The sequence below is a fragment of the Cupressus sempervirens genome, chromosome 5, assembly GCF_028749045.1.
Source record: "Cupressus sempervirens isolate cs-2001-9-10 chromosome 5, ASM2874904v1, whole genome shotgun sequence".
Lineage (NCBI taxonomy): Eukaryota > Viridiplantae > Streptophyta > Pinopsida > Cupressales > Cupressaceae > Cupressus > Cupressus sempervirens.
The window spans coordinates 513389371-513415328 of NC_143122.1; the positions used below are offsets into that span (position 1 = coordinate 513389371).

General features: G+C 36.4%; 1 protein-coding gene across 2 annotated transcripts in view; it reads right to left on the minus strand.

Annotated features, from left to right (window-relative positions):
• Positions 1-25958, minus strand: part of LOC149556961 (putative ATP-dependent DNA helicase CHR12) — a 235337-nt gene that overhangs the window by 57238 nt on the left and 152141 nt on the right. The window contains exon 10 of one of the 2 annotated variants that reach the window (XM_089831603.1): positions 1982-2200. The exons of the other annotated variant lie outside the window; for it this stretch is intronic. Coding sequence (XP_089687729.1) covers positions 1982-2200 — 219 coding nt within the window. The remainder of the gene's footprint in view (positions 1-1981; positions 2201-25958) is intronic. 2 annotated transcript variants of the gene reach the window in all.

Consider the following 25958-nt stretch of genomic DNA (forward strand, 5'->3'; position numbering starts at 1 on the left):
GTATTTCAGGCTTATATGGAACTGCTGTAGCAGTCCCTAACATAGACAGCTTCCTCTGTGGTAGATAAGCCATATACAGCAGTTAGCACTCAATGAACTCCCAGCAGATAGACATTTATATATTGCCCTATGTAAGCAATGTCGGGTGTTTTGTGAGGGACAGCAAATAGACACTTATATATATAATGTCTAGCAATATACACACACACACACACAGAGGCATCCATACGCATCCGCATCCCTCAAAAAAAAAATTCCCGCCTCCGGCATCCGCTTCCCGCATCCATTACCGAGTCCGCATCCAAATCGGTAACTTAGACTAATTTCTCTCTCTGAATCACTTTTAAATTTTAGAGTTCAATTTAATTCTTAATGTTTACAAAGGTGACAGTCATGGTATTACTGTACTTTATCCACACCAAAATTGTAGTTGTAGATGAACTCGCTCAAAACTTGGGTATGCAATACAAAGTGCACATTATAACTGGGCCTATGAACGTTCTATTGTAATGCAAAAATTATTTTTGTATTAACTTTCAGCTATGATGAAATCATATTCACAGTAGTATTATAGCAATGACAGCGATAACAATTAAGGCAAATGGTACCGTATGAACATAGCTCTAACAAAGGCAGTCAACATTTCATTGTCCTGTTCTTCAATAAAGAGTTCAAATTGTGTTATAGTACACTGCATAGATGCTTGAAAGGGATCATAAATCCATTTCAGAATATTCAATTGAGCTTTTATTTTCCTCTTATTTTGCATTTTTCTGTGAAGTTTTGACTGCATTCTTCTCCACAACTGGAATCATAAAGTAATCCCCCTGACCATCCCCAGAGTTTCCAGGATCTTTCTGAAAAGGTGAGGGTCGTTTTTCTTTTCCTTTTTTCTAATTAAATTAAAGTTTGACTGCCATCCCTTAAAAATTTGATTGTAGTACTCCCCAGGATAGGAAGGGTATGTCCCTGACCATCACCAAAACGACCAGCCATTCCAAAACTTTCCAGGACCTTAGGCAACCATGGAGGGGCCATCCAATGTGTCCAAGTCACTAGAACATCTCTAGCATGGAGGCACTTTAAAGGAGGCAGTGACAACATCCCTTGGTTTCCTTGTATTCAACTGAAAGTGGTCAAAAGCCTTTGTGACACTTGTTATTTCCCAACTTTCTATAGCATTTTTCTCAGAATTGATTACTTTAAAAATTTGTACAGGAGCCCACAGCCAAAATCTACACATAGATTATTGTGAACAGTTATGCTTCTGCATTGAGCTAAGGAGTTTATAGATGAAAAAATAATCTGGCATCACATGATACAGGGATACAGGGTTTGAACTAACGACTTTGTGGTTGAAGAAAGAATCTGGAATAAACTAAGGATTTTGTAGTTGAAGAAGAGGAATTCTTGCCTCTGCTTGAAAATGATACAGGTTCTTCTCCTTAGGCAGGTGTGCAATAAAAGTATATTCGTGGTGAAATCTGTAGTTATGGAAAGTCATGAAACAAGATGATTTTCAGATACTCTTCATTGACCAAATCAATTTAGAGATCTGCTATTGTGATTTGAAAATTGGAAAATCATATGTCCTACCTCTGCTTAAAACCATCTATGGTCATTCTCTTTAGGCAGGCGATATTTAAAAGGATGCCAATGGCAACATCTGCACTTGCCATGGGGTCTTTGTTACAACTGATTGACGTCTTTTTATAACACATTGTTGTTTCTCACTCTTCTTCCATACCAGATACCTCACTACCCATCTTTTATATGATGATTTTTAATAGGTGAAAGTGTGTGCTTACATTTTACAAATTTTAGAATCAATTTCCTTAAAAAAACTACTTGCAAGATATATAACTCATGTCAGATATATACAAACATTACTTTTTGGTAGCCTAAATTTGCAGTTGAATGAACTAATCGAAAGCCACACAGAAAAATATAGACAGAGTTAAAGAAACTAATCTTCACAAACCCTGTGACTAGAGTCCGTGCAAGAGCACACTCATGGTTCTTAAGGCGGTGCCCTTCATCCACAATCATGTAGTGCCAGTGTATTCTTTTTAAAAAAGATTTATCACGCATGATGAGATCATAATGGGTAATCAGCACATTGAATTTTCCATCCCCTGCATACTCTTCCCTCAAAGCCTTGCGTTCATCCAAGCGGCCATCATACAGGACTATAGTAATGCTGCACACCAATCATTAAATTCAGAAATGAAACACTCATAACTTAACCTATCTGACAAATTAAAGAGTATAAAACCAGGCAAATGGATGAAGAGAAGCAGCATACAATGATAATAATTCAAACTGTTTTATTATGCATAAAATTTTCAGATAAACATAACATAAAGCCATCATGTGCTTATGACTAATGCAGATGTTATGCTAAATTTCCAATTATTTCTGAATTAGTAAAAAAATCATCTTTTTCAATGACAGGTAAATTGCAAATAATTTTAAGACACCGTATTTTCAAAGATCAGCATAAACAGGATGAACTTTAAAGCAGAGTTTTGAGAGTTGGAGAGGAAACTTAAATCCAAGTTCAAGTCAAGCTTGATGACTCTGCAGCCTTGAACTGTAGACTTAGTAACTCTGACAACCAAGACACCTTAATCTTGATTCTCAGATAGTGAAGACTGAAAGTCTTACAAAATCAACGAAATATTCTAAAAAATAATTTAGAAAAAGAATTATAAAATAAAATGTGATTATAATTTCCATGTTTTCGCTATTTTTTCCACCTTGCATGAAATTTAACTCTGAATCTGAATCAAAAAATAGTTTCTTTCACAAAGTTGAATCTCAACACTATGTTTTGAAGTATAAATGCTACGGAGAAAAGGTCATACGATTCCTGCTATAATCGTAGTCCATAGCAGTTGTTTACAGAGAACTTCATAGCCGTACAATCTGATTCTTAGAAAACAAATATAACTAGTAATCTCGACTTATTAACAACCAATAATTATGTCCTTCCAGTCTTAAAGCCCTGAAACAAGTATTTATCTTCATTGTGTAAACATCAAACATGGTAATTCACACGTGCACACAAACACACACACACACACACACCAAATACATTAGCGCCATATAATAGAAACATTCTTATAGAATGACAGACCCTTCAACATATGCCATTAGCTAATCACTATGAAGTGTGCAAGCGGTGCACCACAAGCAACAAAACATGCAAAACACCAAAAGTTGCTGAGCACTAAATGGCACATACAATTCAGCCAACACCTTACCAACTACCACAATACAAGGTGCGCACAAATTAAGCTCACATGAAAGAAGCTAAACATCTAATTTTGTGTGATGCAAGAGAGTACTAACCCAAGGATGCCCATGCATCAAATGAGTTTGGTAAAAATTACAAACATAGTGAGCGAAGTAATCACAGTACAGACTAAAAAGAATCAATTCAGCAACACATTATCAACTACCATAACACAAGGTGCACACAAGATAAATTCATGTGCAAGAAGTAAACATCTATTTTGGGTGACGCAAGTTTGTGCTGACCCAAGGACGCCTATGCATCAAATGCCCTTGGTAAAAACATTATGAGCGAAGTAATCACAATATGGACTAAAAGAACCAATTCAGCCATTCAAATCGGCTTACTTTAGTTTTGATCTAAGAGTCATCATCAAGGTCTTTGCCCTTCTAGCAAACAAGATATTATTTGTACTTGCTCCATTGGATCATCTTGCCTATGTGCATATCCAGAATTTGTGTGATTTACTCTTGCTTCTTTTCTAGCATCTCCTTTCTCCAATCAAAAACTTCCACAAATTACATGTCTTAACCTTTAAGCACACAGTGCAAATACAAATAAAACATGTTGAACATTGGTGTGTTATCTAACTCTTCTATGAGCTACATTTAACAAGTGTTCTCTAAACAAATTTCCAAAATGTTGCACGAACCAATCTTATTGGGTTTTTGCTCGCTATACATTCCTCTAGGAAACTTCTCCTTCCTTAGATGTGCCTTGACTATCTTAACCTCTACGTAAGGGTTCTCCATTTGACCCTCATTGTATGCACTTTGTAAAATGTGTTGCTCTTTAGTTACTTCTTGACTTGCGCATGAAGCTCCATCTGATGCACAATGATCTATGGTGTGTCACAAGCATGGCCCATGCACTAATGAAATCATCTCTTCCCTAAAAAATTATATATTGAATTGTTTTGCGCTATCTTTGATTGTGCCAACCTAGAATCTTGGGATGTCGACTTATCTCCTATCAAATATTTGAGTAGATAATGTGGCTCCTATTGACTAACTCTATATTTCCATCTGTCTATGGATGATATGTAGAGCTTCAATTGAGTTATGTGCCAAAATTCCTCCAAAATGTACACAAAACATAGCTAAGAGACAAGGTTATGTGATTCAAAGTGATAGAATATAACCACCCATGCAATTGAGCTCTCTCCAAATACCATATCTGCTATCATGGATGCTCCATCTGTCTATGGATGATATGTAGAGCTTCAATTGAGTTATGTGCCAAAATTCCTCCAAAATGTACACAAAACATAGCTAAGAGACTACGTTATGTGATTCAAAGTGATAGAATATAACCACCCATGCAACTGAGCTCTCTCCAAATACCATATATGCTATCACGGATGCATCATTCAACTCTTGACAATGAACGAAATACACAATTTAGACAATATGCCCACCACTACAAAGCTAGACTTGTTGCCACTATGAGTGCAAGGGAATGTAAGTACAAAATCCACCAGATGGTTTTTCCCATGGTCTATCTTGCATGGGCAATGATTTGTACAACCTAGTGTTTGCACTATTGCCTTTCAATTGGTATATCCTATACCTCTCCATGAGTCTACATATATATTTGTGCAAACTAGACTATTGATGCCTCTCCAACACGGTTTGTGTCTTGTTTGTATTAAAGTATCTCCTAAGTCAACCTCTTTGTAACTCTAGCTAGACTTTACTTCATTGTCCTTCCTAAGATGCACAAGTGTTGCCTCTTGAATGCGTATCATTTTTACAAAGATTAGTTCTTACACGGGCCTCTATCTATAGCTACACATTCTATATATGTGTGCCGAAATTCAAATTCATACCAGACAAACTCCTTGGTTGACAGCATCTTGCCCTTCTAAATAGACACTATTTAATCCTTCATAGGAAGTAACTCAAACTTCCTCCTATTCTTCCTAATGGTAAAACTCTTCTTGTACACATCAAGAATTGCACTCCAATCATATTGTCCCAACTTTCCTAGTAATCAATGGTAGGTTACCATAGGGATAATGCTACACCATACCTCATCAATGCATCCTACAATGTGGAAGGAACTTGATATATCTCTACCACTACAAATTGTTGTTCTTCACATTCATACTATCAAAATTTTCTAAATAGAATGAAGTACTCTCTATAATATATTGAATTTTAAATGGTTCCTTCCTTTACTTCTTGTCATCTTATACTAATTCATCTTCATTGTTGTACACTATTCCAATTAAATTGTCCTGATATTAAAATTCTCCATTGCCATCTATTTTTTGACGGAGCAAACTACTAAAGGCATTTTTTTCATCTTCAAAACAATGACGTTGTTCCAAGATTCCATCAACGTTCAAGTCCATGTGGCCTTAACCATTCTTCTTTGGGGACCCTTCTCTAATGTCCAAAATGGATAAATACAAGGAAGTAAATGTCTCATTCATTACCAAAGTTCTCAAGGCAATTATGTATTTTTATTAGAGACTGTTATTTTTCTTACATGATGAGATGACAACAATATTTAATAAAACTATTAAATTCCAATATTACTTTTTGTGTTGATGAGAACTCTAAGAAACTCTATTCCATGTTGGTCTACCATTACCCAAAAGAAAGTTGGAGGTCAAATAGCCAAGTAGGCTAAAGATTCAAGAGGCATATGTTGGAAGTACATTCATGCCACACCCACTATCAATTATAATATTTTTCATGTCTTTTCCACTAATCTCCATGTGTACTAGTAGTCTTCAAGCTAGATTCATTGTAAGAATGGGATCAACCCTTTAATATTGTAATAATAAATTTGTTCTACTATTGGGTCGATGATATTCTCTCTTGCAAATGATAAATAGGTGATAGCAAGCATCATCTATTCCCTCTCAATTATAGTATTACAGCATTCCTAAGTTTGTAAACACTATGCAATAAATCTGCTACCTTGACTACTGCAATGACTTCTGTAATGTCCCCATTTTTGGGCTTTCCTTAGTGCTAGTGCTTCTAGCGGGATTGGCCAAATATTTGAGTTACTGTAACCAAGTGTAATGCATAAGTAGCTCACCCAAGGGTTGTAGATTCACACAAGGCATCTTCAGACTACATTTCTGGAGTTTACCTAATGTCGTTAGGAGTTAGAGACAATCACACAATTCTACCAATTTGACATTGGGCATGAGATGGACTCATTTGGTTTGCAGTGGTACAATGACACCTCTAGTATGCCATATTTTGTTGGTCAAGCTTATAAAAATGGTATTGGGAGACTTTATATATCGACTTATTAGCATGTGAAAGTTCCTCGCATCCCTTTGTTGGTCTCTTTTAATGGATGGTTTTTTCAAGCTGAGGAGAAGGATTCTTGATAAGGGGACATGTTGATTTAGCGTGATGATATTTCAGTTATGATCAAAGTGGTGCAGCAGCTGTGCACTGGTTTCTTCTAGGGCATGATTTGGGACCTTGGATCATTCTTGATTTCAATTTCAATCATCCTGCTAACTAGAGGTTGTACTGGCATTGCTTGAGGACAACCAATCTTTGGGGAGGACAAACTACAGTGTCACAATTTTTGTGCCTTCCTTAGTACCAATGTTTCTAGCAAGAATGGTCATTTATTTGAGTTCCTATAGGCCCGTGCATTGCATAGGGATCCCCCCCATGGGTTGCAGATTCACACAAGCCATATTTTGATCGCATTTCGGAAGTTCATCTAACATTGTCAAGGGTCAGAGATAGTCTCCTAATTTTAAAAGGGTCTTCTATTTTAGAGGAGGTGCCTCATTTCATGAGAAGACCGACAAAAGGCTTTGTGAGCCAATTTGGCCAGTTGTGGATAGTCTTCTAAATTTTACGAGGAATCCCTACTTTTAGAGATTGACTGGGAGTTGACCAAGATGCTTCAAGAGAGCCTAGGGATCAGCTTGAAGAATTTAGTTGGAGTAACTAGTTTTTAGAAGGGGTTGCTAAATTTTAGGAGATTGTCAATTATCTCATAGTAGTCAAGCATCATTTGTGGCCTATTGGCATCAACTAAAATTCAGTTCGGAGTCTAGATGAGGACATTATGAATACTTTGGAAATAATTATATGATTTCGAAAGTTAGATTTTCACAAATAATAATGAAGTGTGATATTGCTACTAGGACTAAACTATGTAGTTTTTGAGTCAAACTCAATGACCCATATCTCATGAGTAGTGATTCACACGAATCCATCTCTCATGAGAATAAATGGAATACTTAGCACTCATTGGATCTAGGTGACGCTCACAGAGGTGAAGCACCGAGACTTCTCGGGAGGTCACCCATTTATTCCCCTGCACTTCAGACTTTGCTACATCTAGACGAGTAAACCTTCACTCCAAACATGATCACCTAGTTCAAAGATTTTCTATAGAGAATTTAGACTTGTGAGTTCTTTGGTTGGCAAAATCCTCAAACTCAATCAAAATGAAGTTAAATGAATACTTAAAATGATTGAATGTTCGTGTAAGGTTTTCAATATTTTGATTTGACGCTTGCAAGAAGGAAGTATACAGATTTATGACTTTAATTATAAATCCAATAACTATATTTCAATGATTTTAAAGAACCAGTGCCTCTGCTCATCCAGGCAACAAAGTCGACTACAACAAGGATTATTACATCCAACTTTATGAGACAATATTTATTTCATATCATCAATTACTCTTGTGCTCTACAAGAGATAAATTCGATATGCAATTCTATGTTAGCCAAAAGGAATTTAACTTGTTAAGTGGGAAGTCCGATTAGCCAGAGATGATGAAAAATATGTATAGTTCACAACATCCCTATTTGTTGAACACAAAATTCGGAAAATACCTATTGCAAAAGCTTTGGCAAAATAATTCAATAATCCTCTTATTGATCATGAAGGACAAATCCAAATCGTAATTTTGATCTCTTTGCATTTTAGATAAACAATAAAAAAAAAGGCTTTTTATTTATCATTAGAATATATATATATATATATATATATATATATATATATATATATATATATATATACATTAAAAAGTGATGTCTTCTACTCCTTATATCGCCTAACAAGATTTGAATATCCTTTTGCAAACATACTCTTCTCTTTTCCAATGTGCCTTATTCTCTCCTTTTCCCTATACATACATACATACATACATACATACATACATACATATATATATATATATATATATATATATATATATATATATATATATATATATATATTGTCTTCATAGGATCATCTTAATTCAATAAATAAACATGACCCTTCACATGAGTTATATCACTTCATAACAATAATTGTATTTTCTCCTTGCAACACAATAAGGAGTCTTTTTTATCGTTCTAACCTATTCTTAAATTAGCCAACTTAAATAGATCATTCCCTTTTAATGATTGGGCCTTTGTAGACTATTAAGTCACACCATTTCAAAATTTCATAATCATACACTTTGTAGTCTTTACTAATACCACCCAAAAACAATTTTTTTTGTTTGTGCCAATAATGATTTCCAGCCCTATTTCCTTCTAATTTGTCATTCATCTGCAAAGACACTCCTCTCGTGCCCAGACCATTCTTTTGAAGATTTTATTTTAGACTTCCTTCCTTGGTCTTATGAACAAATTCTTACGAGTTTAAATCTTATATAAAATGAAAGAAACCATGATTATTGCAAGAGTAACGGAGGGAAAGCATGATAATCTGATGTAATGCTCGATGAATTTATGTTAGAGTACTTGAGACAATCTACGCTTCCTTTCTATCCTTTGCCTCCAACCCACGGTGGTCTTCTGATCACTTTTTGTTATTTCATTTCCACAAAACACTAAGTACGAACTATATAGGTTCGGTGCATTTTGGATGATTTCCATGGTGGCAGGAACTTCGGCAATAGTGACCACAATTCCGCCTATTGTTGCATGTTCTTTTACACAAACGAGGATTGAAGTCATCAACAAGTTTGCTAAATATTCCAAATAGTAGGCTATGTGGATATTGTAGGCAAAGGAGGTGTATCATATCAACCACACACTTCTTACGACCCAAGTAATCAATAAGTTATGCCATGAGTCCAACACACACATGAATGTTGTATTTGTCCATTCATAGTTAAAGGGGTGTTGCCAATTGAAGTTAGGATCCACTGCCAAGCTCTTTGTAGATGTTGTCGATGATTGCTACAAATTACAAGCCATCATTTTAGTTCCTTTGCACATTGCCTGTATGCAAACTTTTATATATATATATATATATATATATATATATATATATATATATATATATATATATATATATATCTTGCCAGCGAAACTAGAAACTATGTATCTACGGGTGAATGTCATGGAGATCTAATCAATTCTTGTGATCGCAACTTCTTGTCTTACTGGTGCAAAGTAGAAATATGTGTAGAGTAGAGTTTTGAAGGAGTGTTTCTTCCACCACATGCTAATCTTTGTTCAGCTTCTGGACTCACTACTGAAAGTGGATATATTACTCGTTTCCTTGTGTGTGAACAACATTGCCTATCATTGGTAATATCAATAATATCTCAACAGTGCAAATGTCTTAATAATTATTTCTTCCTTCTATTCTCTGAGTTTAAAACTCAATATCATAACACAGGAAACATTGTGTCCACATCAAGGGAAAATTACTCAAAAATTAAAATGTCATTAGAGGATTTGTATCACTACAGGACTATCTGTCTGCCTATATTTATTAGCCTTTCTTCAACTATTGGACAAGGAAATATAAAATGGCACCAATGGTAAATTCCAATATTGTTTACACTGTTTTGCCAATATTAAAGATCACAGAACCTTATCAAATGGTAGAATTTTTAAAAAGCTCCAATAGAGTATATACTCGTGAAACATTCCTTTAAATAAACTTGCTTTCTAATGATAAGGTAAGCATATAGTGGCACAAATACAATGTTCATGACTAGAAATGCTTCAGCTCACTAGCTTAATATGGCAAGCATTCATAATAATCTTTGTAGAGAAATTTGTTGCTTATTAAGGAACCTGATTCTAGTAAACATTCGTAGGAAGCATCTTCTTCATTGCTCTATCCAAGTCCTATCTCAGAGCATCAATCAACAACAACTTTCCATCTTCGTTCATTCTTTAGAACAAAATATGCAGACTAAAATTAAAGCTCCATCACATTCGAAGCATCCTCATCCTCATCAATCTACGATGGCTCCTTTGACCCTACATCCCATAGTGCTACTCAACTTTTCTTGTTAACATGTGTCCTACGGCCAATGGTACGTAAGACACTATGTATAGCCACTAGCTTGTTTGCTCTTTGAGAGGTAAGGTTGTTCCTCTTCCGAGACTAGATGAAGCTATATGTAGACTAGTTCCTCTTAGAAGTTGACGAACCAAAAACCCGAGACAACAAATAAATGGCTAGTATCGTAGTTGTTGACTTTGGTCCATGACAAGTTCACCATAAAATAGGATCCTCTTCTGCCATAGTTTTTGTCTACCTTTGGCGCAACCCTATAACACCTAGAAGAAGAAAATTTGGTTGTCTCAATGTAAGCCTTCCCAACAGTCTCAGGGCATACATCCTATCAATGCACCTAAACAACTCTTCCTCCATCTGAAAAAAAATTAAAAAATCGAATCATTGGCAAATAGAAGATGCTAGTTATGAAAAGATGTATAAGACATAAAGATGATTACAACGAGTCAGATTATATGAATCTCCTTGTCATCCTGAATAGGTGTAACTCTACCAAGCCTAGGCATGTACCAATTTGGATTCAATGCAAAAGCAGTCGTGTAAGGTTGTCTTAAGGCTATCCCATTTGCGTTGAATAATAGGCCAAATGTGGTCATTGTAGAAAGTTGAAGTGGGGTCCCTCTCTTGCACAACTGCCATCATATAGCCAATCATAGAATCAATGCACTCATACTCCTCTCCGAGGGTAGGTGCATCCCTGGCCCCATATCTATTGACCCAAAAATTAGACTGGTGATAGAGACTACGTATGTTGCATCACTCCAAAATACATCAATCTTAACTATCTCCATCACTCTCCTTCCCTATTTTGTCCTGGAACCATCCCAATTACTCCACTCATTCATCGTAACCATGAGTTGCAGTGGCTTCCACAACTCAAGCATTCCCTCCACAAGAATGAAATAGGATGCATATCTAGTCTCAATTCGTTTGAAGAACTCCTTTGCAAAGCTTCTGAAGAGTGCATATGAAGTGTGGTGATTGCAGATATGCATCTGCAGATCTCTAGCAATGTTGACCTTTTATTTTCCCACCATCCTATCTAAAATGTTATCTTTGCTTTCCACTTCTTTCTCCCTCAACTTGTTCATGGTCCCACCACACAAGTGCATGCCCCTTTGGTTTGGTTTTTACTGCATTGACCTTTTGATCATCATGTACATCTTCATTTTCAAAGTAAGCATTCATGACTCCAATCCAATCTAGCAATTCCCCATCATTTAGAAGTCCAACATTCATAGGTAGATCAAACCTTACCTAGTGTAGTGGTCACTTTGAACTTCCTTGACAAGTTTGGTTGTTATCTTCTCTTAAAGGTCTAACTCTTCATCTTTTGCCTCTGAGAACTCTTCTTCTTCATCCTCATCACTTCCATCTCCTATATCAGCATTCCTTCTCTATTTTGATTCCAAGGCTTCGAGCCTTGCTAACACAACATTGTATGACTAGTCTACAACCTAGCATTCTTCTCCTTCAACTCCTGCAGCTCTCTAGCAGTACCAACATTCTTAGGACACATCTTGTCCTTAGCGTCTGAGGCACTCTTATCTCAACCTTCATCTTCCTTCTTCAAGGACCTACTTTCTCTGATACCAATATGATGCAGAGCCTTAATGCTCACATCAACAAACCCAACTTCCTAACCTTACAAGCACCATGACTCCTTTGATAATGTAATGGTCAACACACAATCAAGAACAAGGATTGAGCAAATGACCTGTTGGTTCCCAAAACCGCAAATTGGAAATCCAAGAGAATGCCACTTCTCCGATAGGATTCCGCAATCAATTCTGGCCAACGAACAAGAATCACCTTGATTCCCGTGCACTTCAGGCTCCGCTACACCTAAGCAGGTAGACCTCCTCAAACCTGATTACTTGGTTCAGAGCTTTACGAAAGCGAATTTAAGCTTTGGAGTTGTCTGGCTGGCTAGGTCCTAGAACTGGATTAAAATGAAACTGAATGTTGAGTGCTTGAATCGAATGCTTTGTATAAGCTTTAATAATGGATTTGATGCTTGTAGAAGGAATATACAAATTTCATGACTCCAATAATAGAAAGACCAGTGCCTCTGCTCATCTCGGCAATATAGTCAACCTTTGTTAATTTTCACATACATCTTTATAATGTTCCACGCACTTATATTGTCAAAAAATTAATAATCAAGATGTGAAAGACCTAATATTACGCAATCTTAAATTAGTTCAGATTGAATTTTAAATCCTCTGGTAGGGGAGACAAACTGGACACAGATACGGAAACAATTTAATATTTCACAATATCTGTGATAATCGAATTTAAAATGCTAAATGACCATGTCCACTCATCTGACATTTAAATTGTATATAGAATTCCGAATAATAATTACAAAGGACGATTCATCTGCAGTTTAAATCTCCATGCCATTTAAAAATAAACAAAAGACATTTTATTTTATTATAAAAATAAAATAATTGAATTCATATTACAAAGCCATATTATAGCCCTTATTCTTTCGTACAAGTAATATAAAATACTTCTTCTTTGCGAATATGAATCTGAATGTTTTTGAATATCCAATTCTTTTTTTTTTTTAAGTTCTATTTCCCTAGTAATTGCACCTCTTCACTGTAACATATTAAAATAATTTGCACATAATAAATGTAATTTAACACCCTCCCATAATATGACTTGTAAACAATTTTAATTAAATTAAAATCAACAGGCTCCCGTGAAAAGGCTTGGTAATTCCATGACACCGTCTCAGGATAAATTCATCAAGTAATATAATATTTTGCCAGCAAATATTATTAATTTTAAGAGACCTTTATGTTGTTATTCAACAGTCTTATCTATCTGCGATTTAATATATGCCTGCATATTATAGCCACGTCATATATGCTCTTGTATTAGTAATGAATTGAACCTTTATTATTTTTGTGTTTTCCGGCAAATATCATTCCGTCATCTCCAGGTGTTCAATCTGTGTTTATAGTTTTCCGGCTTTGAAAGCACTTGTCTCTTCCGCTCTAATTGACGTGAGGTATGACTTCCGGCTTTGGTCCATTCCTTCAAATTCATGGCTTCAGCAGGTGTGATTTAGCAAGACTCATTCAACATCATCCATCATTTTGTGAAACCCTTTATGATATGGAGTCATCTTCAGATGTGCATGAATGGCTTCTAATTCTTCATCTGTGTGCATCTCACAAAGCATGATTGACACCATCCATCATTTTCTGGCATAGCATCCTTTAAATGCCATGCATACACATCATCATGTCTGGAAAACTCCACGGTGTGTGTTGTATTCAGAAGTCAGTTTGCTATGGTGCATTTAATATTTTGCCGGAAGTATACTTCTGAAATGATGCCTATTCATAATTCGAGGGATTGTGCGATACTATATCATAAAACACAAGTGGAAGACATAGTAAAATGCAGAAGAATATTATGGGGATGATTAGCCATGCAGGGTATGACTTCTTGGAAACATTATGAAGGCAGGTGCTCTGTAAATTCAACAACCCAATAGCAACTCATGGGTCATGGTAACATTGGTGATTCATAGTACTCATAGCAGTCACGCTGGACTAAACCAGAAGCACATCTTAATAAAGACAGTGTCCAATTTCATTCAACACAGTGATATTTTAACCCAAATGCAACAGCAGGACACCCTCCAGTAGCAGTATATATTCCGAAAACAATATTGCAGGTGTATGTGAACTGGAAGTAGGTATGAAAAGAACTATCATATCACATTCCATTCATTGGAGAGAAACTTTCGACAGAACCACACTTTGAGATATTAGATAGTGAATTCCCATTAATAGTGAACATGTTGGGATTACTAAAGCTTTGGGGTCCTTTATCTCTGTTTGTGTTAATTCACTCAAACTCCTTTACGCATTCTGCTGGCTATGATCTTTTATTTTTTTAATTCATATTGTTTGAATATAAGCAGTGGGTAGAATTTAAATATTTTCTCTTTACCATGGTGCTTGGGAATCTAAAATTTGCCAAATTTTAGAGTTACATCAGGACCACCCTCTTCAAAATGGGGACTAAAGAATGAAGAAATTCGTGCTTGAAACAGATTTGAAATGCAACTCCCTCCATTAGGCTTTAGTTTTGTAACAACGCCCTTAACCAATCAGAGTTACTGATGCAATCAGACATGCAGACCTTTCAGCGGATACCAATTAATCACCATAATACATTGAAGTTGCATTCAAACAAAGGTATTTCAGGGTTTACAAATGATAGGGAACTACAAGGAATTGAGGGAAATAAGATTTACTAATTTATGTGATAACAGTTCTATAAGTTCATGCAAAACCAAACGTTAGCAAATACACCTTTTGACAAAGTTTCCTCCACGAACAACCTTTGATTTAGGACAACTTTTAAAGACTGTAGGGATAATTACAACTGAGAAACAACTTGCAGTTAATGAATGAAAGCGCTGAATTATGGCTGTCAATGTCTTGACAGTTTCAAACAGTGATTTGAGCAATCAACCTTTGATACAATATTGGATCTTTAGCCAAGGAGTAGGAGAGAATATTAATGACAACCATCACAGGTCTTTAAAAGGAATGCAAGGCATTTAAACAACTTGAATCTATGAACAAATTTTATGGACTGTGACTGTCACCATTATCACAGTTTGGACAGTAGTTTGTGCAGTCAGACATAGAAAAACAAAATTAACCCTTGCCCAATAGTTTCAGGAAGATTATTAGGATTCATTACAATCATATTCCAATCAATTTATTACAATCATATTCCAATAAGATTATTAGAAAGGTACTCCAAAATAAGTATAGAATCCGGAGTTTGAGGATATTCCAATACTGCAAAGTGAAGCTATTAGCCAATAATCATGTAAACCCTTGGATTTGAGGGTTTTCGAAATGTTTGGAAAGAAATGATTGGATCTCCTATACTCCGTGGCCAATCTTCAAACCTAGTCCAAATGGAAGTCAACTCATCCTATTTGATGTTCCAGCAGGTTTGAAAGCAAAACAAATAACCTTGTATGAGAACCATATTATTGATCACCAAAAAGGCAGGAAAAAATGGCATTGAAACACGATATTTTATTGAGAAACTTTCATACAAACTCTTCTCCTCCTTACCTTGAACCCAAAGAGGGATTTTATAACATCTAGACTCACTTGCACCTGATTGCAACCAACTTTCGAATTAGTTCGGCACTTGGAAAACAAATGAGAACTTTTAAAGTCACAAAAGTTGTCAAGCAACCTTTTGCAACTTTGGAATTTTACACCCAAATGACCTTATATTGACCCAAATCCTTGCAAACATGTTCAATATGATATAAAAACATTAATTTTCACCATTCTTGACCCTTTACATCATTTCTAAAACTATTGGCCAGTTTTCACCAATACAGGACTAAATTGGCTGAAAGACTACAAAATGGTTCGAATAGCCTTACAAGTGCAATCTAATGCATGAGACAAAATTATTTAACTTAGCAACACGTCCTGGTGGCAAGGTCAAAATCAGTGACAGCAACTCAGGAGCAATAGGCCACATAGGAGTAGTGTGGCGACCATTCGCAAAGTCGACAAAACCACAGAGACGGTGAAGAAACCAGATCAAATCAAAGATGGCTCCAAGCTTGAAAGGATGAGCTCCGAACTCTGCAAGACTAACACTATGCGGGGTGGACCAATGGCATTTGATGATACGTCAAATGAAAAGAGTTTGAACCCACGCAATCGAGGCCCAATCTGAGTCCAAGAGAGAGGGACCCCACACCACAAAACCATTAAGCAATGTCGGTCTAAGGAGTCTAGGAGAGAAAACTTAGCCGTTGTATTTACAAAGTGATTCCTGAAGCAGTGTCTCTCTAACATGGCAAGGAAGCCCATCCCTCTGCTAACCCTGGGCCGAATGGTGCATCTCAAACTGAACTGGGATCCAAGAAACTTAACCCTGATATAAGGGTAAGAGAACACAATCTCAACCTCCTAGCCCTAAAAGTAGAAATGGAGATGTGAGATCTTCAAGCAATTGAAGGCCATGATCTGAGTCTTACCCAAGTTCACAACAAGTTGTCATAAATGATGTTGACACATCAAAAAGCCTCTGCAGAGCCTTAGGAGAGGAGGCCATAAGAACTCTCAAGAGAGGAGGCCATAAGAATTACATCTTCAGTGAAGAGGAGAATAGAGATCATAACCTAGTGCAAGTAATAAGCATTGTCGGGAAGCGAGGAATCTTTGAGAAAGGCCTCAAGCTCATCAATATAGATGCTAAACAAGAGATAGGGCATACCTGCTTTACCCCTCTGGTGCTCTGATAGGATCGAAGAAACCCTCGCGAGTCCTAAATGCTTGCCATAGTCTCATATAACCTCATATAGTTGTGGGTACATTCTCTGAAATCCCAATGTCTCTAAGCCTCTAAAAAAGGGCCACCCGAGGGATAGAATCAAAGGCCTTACGAAAGTCCACAAAACAACAGTAGACTTTCGTCAAGTGGTGTTGATTCTCCTCAATAATAGCCTACAATGTCAAGATATGGTCCATGGTAAGGTAGTTAACCCAAAAACCAGCTTGGGCCCTAGCCCGACAAAGTCTCCTCTCAAGCTCTCTGGATAAGATAGTGTTCAACACTGTGGCATATAGTTTGGCAAAGGTATGTCCAATCACGATGGTCCTGTAGTTGATAGGGTCAGAAGCCAACCTGATCTTATGGATCGGATAGATTGTGTACCTCAACCATGAATCAAGAAAGTCAGTGCACACCACCCTATTAAAGCGAATGGGAAGGATGAAACCCAACTGTGGAACCCTTCCTCGTCCACCGCTCTTTGCATCTCATAGATCTAACAACTTTGTAAATAATAGAGGTAGTGTATAAGTGGCAGTGGGGAGGAGGGGTGAGGTCAAGTGAGGGCTAACTAGGAATGTCATAAAGAGTGGAGGTATGAATGTCATAAAGAGGTGAGGGAGAGGAGGTCAAGGGTGGAGGGCAAAAGGGGATGGCGAGGGAACAAACTGTGCTAGAAAACTTGGGGTTGTGAATAAACGTGTCACAAAGGGATCAGAAGTATGGTGCAATGAACAACCATTTCTTTTCAGGGTTCATTACGAAATCAGTCTTTATTTAGTTAGAATTAACCCTTTATAGAATTCCTTTTTATATTCAGATTACTATCACTTCTTATCTGCATCAATCCATCCAATCAATGCTTTTACAGGATGTTGTTAAAAGGTTTACATATATTAATCTTGAGTATGGAATCTGAAAATAGGTAATATTGTTAACACATTGAATGTTGGAGATATCACTTAGGTGTCTTACTTGTACTTCAAATTAATTTATCTGGTCAAACAATCTGACTTCACGTGAATACAACTGGATATTTTCTTGTTCTACTAAGATTTAAATGCAATATTCATATCTTATTTCAGAATCTCTAATTTAGTTGAATATTTTATAATGCATTGGTTAATTAGAAATTAATTGCATGCATATTATTGGTTTAAATTCCTGCGGTAACAATCTGGAAATAATACCTTAGGGGGATATTACACTCCCAGTGGTATTTTAATCATCAAGGTGAGCTTGCAAACACTTGCTGTCACAAACTTTGGTTTAATTTTGGGTAGCCTTCAACACAATATTCAGTATAATGTGATTGGTAATTGGAAATTGATCGCATGCAAATTATTCATTTAAATTCCTGCAGCAAGAATCTGGAAATAATATCTTAGGGGGACATCACACTTCCAATGCTATTTTCAACATCAAGGTGCACTTGCATTCACTCAGCTACCACCTACCACAACCTTTGCGTTATCATTATTGGTAGCCTTCAACACAATTTGTTACCTCCGAGAAAACTCAAGCTCTGTGTTGTTGAAATCCTAAATGTGTCTTCCAAGGGACTTCAACCATGGTACTCTAAAACTACTTTGGTTCCACCAATAACAATACATAGCAGTCAGCATCAAATTTATAGTCACCCAATTCTATGCCCATCCTTGGTATTTTCCTTGTGCCTATGAGGAATAAAATTAGGCTAATATTTTATTTAAATACTTATGGCTGCGCTAGTGGGGACATTACAGGTCCTTTACTGTCCTTCTTCGACCACAAAGTCCTCATCAATAAAGTTATGTATAGCATCATCATCCACCATACACATAACCCCTTGTCGTTTGACAATCCCTTTTAAGTGCAAAAAGTCTATTTCTAGAACCACCAAATAGGGACACAAGGGTACCTTGCACCTTGCCATCATGCTCACTATCCTCATCATTGTCCACATCAAAATTACCTAAATAAGATATGCCTTACCCTACAAAGACATCTACATCTTGGTTCCCTAGGTATTTTGCAATGAAAACAAAAATTCATTTTCCTTAACTCATGTTTTTACTCTTTTTCTAACTTAGGCAGCCTGACCTTGGGTTGATTAGGAGCCTTCACAACTATTTCATCATCTGATTTTTTATTCTTGAAGTTCTTGTGTGGTGAGAATAGGCTGTGACTTGAAGATCAAGAGCTAACCTAATGGCATCATCAAGTGTATTTGGCCTATAAGCATTGGCCAATCCCTTCAGTCTATCACTCAATCCTTCTACAAGAAGCATCGTGATTTTTTTTTGGGTGGTGTTGGTTCCCAAAACCGCAGATTGGAATCCTACGAGCCTTGGCTGCTCGATGCTGGGATATCCAACCAGTTAAGGCCAACTTGACAAGATCAATCAATGCGATCCAAACCCCCTGCACTTCCGGCTTTGCAAAACCGAGGCGGGTGTACCTAATCCTGGACAACAACCTAAAATCCAAGATGCTTATAGCAGATAAATTAGATTGTGAATGTAATGAAAGCTTCCAAAATGGCAAGAATTATCGAAAGCTTTAAACTTGCGATTTAGGAGAATAAAAGTAAATAATTGTATGAATGTCTTTTAAATAAAAGTGATTATTACAGATGATTGCAACAAATGAATATATTAATTCTTCAATGGAAAGAAATGAAACAGTTGCCAGCATATGGATTATGAATCAGGAGTAAAAGACTAGTGCTTAATCAAATGGGCAATCAGAGTCAATATTATAAGTTGAGACGTACAACTTTATAAAGTTTAATATATTTAAACTATAAACAATTTTAATAATTCAGACGCGACGGATCAATTATATAAACACAATTTAAACTAGTCTAAAATGCACTTTAACTCCTGCAGAGACAAATTAGAAATAAATACGGAAATAATTAAATATTTCACAATATTTATGTTTACCTAATTTAAAATGCAATAACGACCCAGTCTAGATATCCGAATATTAAAATATTTATAGAAAATAATAAAAAACATTTATAAAGGACACAACTTATTTAATAATTTAAAATTCCAAAATTTAAAATAAATAATAATGTCGGAAATAAAATCACAATAAAGACATTCCTTACAGATGATCCATCTATTGCGAACATATCCGGCTCGCACAAAATCCACCCAATAACTCAAATCTACAGGCTTAGTTCAAAAATTTATTTCTCCGCCAATTGAAAATATAATACGTCATAGAGTATATGATAGGTAAAAAAATTTAAAAATATAAGAATGAGTATTGAAATTGTCCCTCTCCATTGATTTTACATGTCATATTTATAAGTTTTAAAAGGTGTTCATAAAACATCACACTCGTTCATGACAAGTAACCACCAATATAAAATCTTAATATAATCCCGGTGGTTTAATAATTCTTAGCCTTGTATCTTATCGGGCACTTAAGAAGATTAATCAGTTGTTTTGTATAGTTTAATTCCCGATGCACAAAATTGTGGTGAGATTCTGGCCAAGACTATAGTGGGAGGAAATAATTTCTTCTTTCTGAGGCGAATTATTTCCTTGACATGGAGAAACCCGTAGAAGCTTGGACGTTCAGCCCTTTCCTTCCGCACAGCACACAAACCTTTGAAGAAGATGAATATTTTATAACTTTTCCCATGAGCATTTTTCTTTGGACGCAAATTTTCTCATTCCTTTGAACAACTTTTTTACCCAGATCGCAATACTCAGATTAAGCATGGATTCCTAATCTTAAAGCCACCGTGGTCATGACTTCGAGCATGTATTTTCAATCGGCATCAGAAAAAAATTTGTGCCCTCCTCTCAAGCATATGTTTTCGAACTCAAGTGTCTTCTCATCACGTTTAATTTGACTCCCGACACATATCCCTTACCTGCAATCAAACACACAAATCGTGAGATACCAACTACAAATAATAACTCCTTCCTATGCGATCTGGGCACCAGAGCTTCCGCTGTGCACTCTGATTTCCATATTCAAACATACTCTTAGAAAAATACTGTTCGAAGTCTTGATCAATTGTTAGGGCTCTTGAACCTTTAAGTTTCTGCTCTTCTTCCTTACGGGTTACACATCCAGAAGAAAGAACGTAGGATGGCAATGGCTCATTGATGTCAGCACTAATTTTGTTGCCTACAATCTGTCTATCTGAATACATTGAATCCTCGGTAACCACTAATCCAACAAAGGTTGTACAACGGCTATATCTTTGGATGATTCAGAAATGTGGGAATATCCTGTTGGAAATGATCCTGTTCTTCCATCTGCAGGGTCCAAACTGGACTGTAGTAATGAACTAGATTCTGCACCATTGACAGAACTTGGGAACATAACACTTCCATCTCTGTTAACATTGCTGTATCCGATGCATTCAGACATACCAAGATCTGCATTAAAGTTCAATTTTCCTGCATTTGATACCAATACAGTGCTCTCATTCAAAAGAAGGTAACTTATGACACAGCACAATCAGCTTTCAGGTAGTGTAACAAAATCTAAACATTTGGAGGAATCATTTCACAAACTAGAAGCATCAAGCGAAGGACATTCACTCTCAGAATTGATTGGCTTTGTTTTGAACTTGTGCTTTGATAATGGCAAATTTGATTCTTCCTCCAACTTGTGCCTTTTACTTAATTCTCTACAGATGAAATCAATCTGTTTGTCCAACAACTATTGCCACAACTGTCCATGTTTTACCAGCATCCTAATAATCAGTAATGGGCTTGCTAATAGAAACATATTGTGCAACATGCTGAGATAACGAAGAATTGGGAATTTTCTCAGTCTCCTTCTTCATATCAAGGTTCTTAATCCAATCATTTTTTAGAACAGCCAACACTTCATTAGCAGCACCTCTCAAGAAATCCCGTGGTTGATCACCTGGCTGTTGTTGTATAGTACTGAGAAGTTCCTCATAAGCACATATAGCCTCCCTAGTCTTAGGCCTATAAATGCCATCATCAGCGATAGACAAAACAATCTCTCCTTGGATTTGCCTATTGGCTGCACTATCTGTATGTTTTCTTAACAGTATGATTGTCAACATATATGATTTGCCCCTACAGATCTGGGACTATTCTTTCCATCAGCAAACCTTGATTAGTATTCTATAAGATTAAACTGTGATTGGCCTGAAAAGCTATGGAATCTCAGAATTCTCTATATGAGGCCAGTTCTGGTGAAATTATTTTCTGATTCTACAATTATTAACTTTGATTCATCCTCCATTCCAGATGGTACTACTGCAATGTATTTTGATTTCCAACATTTTTGCACCAATGGATGCTATGCTGTTTTGCAAAATTTTGGCTCCATCAGGTGGCAAATCAGAAACCATCACCAAAAAAAACAAAATTGAAACTCATTTATGTAAGTCTCCACAATTCCTATCTGCTTAAGTTGGGCCAATTCCCTGTAGTAAACTTCTTTGTATTTTCGGTCAACACTATTGACCAGTCTCTTAAACAATTCTTCGTATGAGTGTATCATTGCGGGATCCTAGGAAACTAATCCATGATGCCACCAATCATATGCTGCCCCTTCCAGGTGCATGGTAGCAAACAGTATTGCCTTCTCTTCCATGGGCTTAAGTGCCAAATAAGTGTCTACTTTATGAGCCCAGAACCTTGCTAATATTCCTTCGGTTCCATTAAAGGTCAGCATAGAAATTTTGTTCATAGCATCCTTATACTCTGTAGGTTGAGTGCCCTACCTAACTTGTCCTAAAGGTCTCATGTCTGGCCTTTCCAGACAGTTTCTAGCCTTGCTCTTACACTGGTTCATGAACTGATTTAAGTTCATCAGTTGTCTTACATCAGCTGGAAGTTGCATGTATTCATCTTGATCCAACATGATATCATCTGTGATGTGTCTCTTTTTTCTCTACCTCTGAAATCGGTTCTCTTTTGATCTGACAAAGTAAAAGGTGGGACATAATGGTCAATCAGACATTGCATCTGTTATCCTTCAAACGTTAGAAATTGCTGTCTAGATTACCATGTCCAGCCTCACTTCTGATGTGTTGGCTACTAGACCACCTTGATAGTGTACGCTCACTTAGTTGTCCCCTAGCCGAAATCATTCTATCATGGAACTGTTGCAGCATTTGTTGCTGTTGTTGGACAGAAGTTGTCAAAAAGTCATTGAGTTGATTATTCATATCCCTTGGAGGTCAGAAAGTCATTGAATTGAATAGTCATATCCCTTGGGGGGCTCTCTGCTCTTGTTTCTCCTATCTATGTTTCAACTGGGTTGCTTCCAATACCTTCCTGTTGTCCAGACCGACTTCTTGTGTTGTACCTGTGTGGTTCAAACATTATTCAATGCATAGAACCACATTTACTAACATTCATTAGAATAGGAGTAAAAAATCATAATTTCTGACATGTAGCAGAAAACGATTACATGCAATTCTTTGACATGCAACTGAAAAAGATGATATGCAATTGATACCCTCACAGATTGGCAGGATCACTGTGCTTTTACACTACTGAAATATCCTTTCTTCTGAGGTTCGAATGGAATTACTAATTTGCCATGATTGTATTTACCAAATTTCATATAACAAACAAACAGATAGAATCTTTAAGGAAATCATTTTACTTAAAAGACATTATTGAGAATCGAATACACAATTTTTCTATATGTAAACTCATACAAGAGATACCTGCCCTTAACACAAAAGCTACAGTGGCCTTAACAGCAGACAATTAGAGTAATCTAACGCTGGTAACCCACAGTTTTGGGCTGCTTTTTTCTGCTTTCTATATATGAAAGCTACCCTTCTAGATTGTGTCACTGCCTTTAGTTGATGATAAACAACTGACTTCGTTGCTTCCTCCTCCTCTGAATCTCGATGTATGAGCCTAAAAGCGTTATTGTACATGGCTAGTTGTCTTTCCTTCCTTCTGAATATGAAACGGTAGAATATGTAAACTATGAACAAGTATTCTGATCTGCGTTTGTGTCCAGTGCAGAAGCTCCACAGGCTTCGTCCTAAACCAGGTTGCAAGGGGAGATAACAAAACAATTAAAAGGATAGCATAAACTTCAGAACTCCAATTCGATGCCTAAAAGAGAAAAATATTGAGTTGGCATCTAAGGCGAGGGAGATGTGACGTCTCCATCTTGATATAAAATTTATAATACATAATATTAAAACAAAAGTATTTAATAACAATTTATTTAAATAAATATTAGTAAAATAATTTATATTTAATCAAAAGTCAAGCCAATGGCACTATTGATAAGTATTACCTAAGACCATTCTAATGGCTCAGCTAAGAAACATAACACTTATTATAGCTGAGCACATACACTTACCCGATATAAGAAGTATGTCTGCAGATATCCTTTAAAGGAAGACTACTACATATGGACATTATGCAAAATATCACAGCCACCCGATAACAATGATTGAACTATATTAATATTAAACAAACAACCCAATACGTCTGAAGTTAGACCCTGCGAACAAGCCAAGCAGCAAACCTTTCTAACATAGCAAGAATGGCCATGTTGAACACAGCGATTTCAATCTAAAATGCTACGTTGGACAAAATGACACCAAGCAAGGTATATAAGGCATTCACGAAGTGACACAGCAACCACCACCACCCCCCCCCCCCCAGAATCACTCCTTTAGAAGGTAATAAATAAACAGAATGCAGCGTTGATATGGGGGGGGCATCAAAGAAGAATAAGCAATATCGAACCTTGCCTCAGTTAACAAACAAGGATTTGAGAATTATAGCAGCCGACAGGGCTGACAGAGAATAATATCAGTCAGAGACTGATATATACATAAATTTCTATATTGGGAAGAAAATAAAACAGTAAGAAGAAAGAGAAAGCACAGACAATAAGTGCTCAGAGCTAATCTGCAGATTCAGACAAGTTGGTTCTGTGAGTGGCCATCAACAATTAAATAACTATTCATACCAATATTCCTCTCACTGGCTATAGCCAGGACAACATGAGTGCATAAACAGACGTAATAAATGCTTTAAATCAGTAATCTGTCTTGGAATTATTGAGGTAAGTGTCCCACACCCTCTGATATTAAATTGGAGTATCATAATTATTGGAATACTGAATTAGAAGAATAAGGTATAGTGAGACCTGTTTAAATCCAATTGATAGGTCATTCTGGGATGGGTAGGATCAGCGCCCCTATTGTTGCCTTGAGGATTGACCAAGATGGGATCAAGTTGCCTTGAGGTCATTCCGAGATGGGATCGTGGGCATGGATCCATAGAAACCATGAGAAGGTTCATTGATGTTGGATTCAGACAATCTTCTATGTTGCAACACTCTTCTAATTCAGCACTATTGATGAAATAGTTTAAATTCCCTACTTCATAAGTAGGTAATTCTTGACTAATTAAATATAATGGAATTATTCATAGATGACTTACTAGGGGACATTACAAGAGAGCTTACTATTAGAATTTTCAAAATTCCACTCGACCCTACCTCAAGACTTTAAGTGAATTAAATAAATTCACTCGGCACTTTAGCTAATTCCACTAATCTAAGATATTACCTTGTCCCTTTATACATAAATATATGGCCTATGAGGGACAGAAATTAGGCTAGTATTTTATTTAAATACTTATGGCTATGCTAGAGGGGATTTAACACCAGATTATAGCAGCAAGTTTAAAAGTGTATTTGGCTCGAATTTCTCATCAATCCCATCAAAGGACGCCTGATATCAGCAATAATTTGAATTATATTTGAGCAATTTTCAATCTTACGGCAAGGATTTTGTTTGCACAAAGAAAGGGCCGAAGGTTTTGATTGGCGATCCATCCTTTCCACCATATCAAGTTGCCTGGATTTCAGATATCATCAGTAAAATTCAGAAGTGGAAATCATCAGTATAACAACTGATTTGTAGAATTTGCAGATAAACAACAAAGGTTGCATCATGTTAAGGTTTGGTGTAGAGAGCAAAACAACACGGATCTATGAGTGGTTTATAAGAACCAAAGCATCTGAATGTGGGTTTCAGAGCTTCATCAAAAACTTCCATGAAAATGTCATCCCCCAGC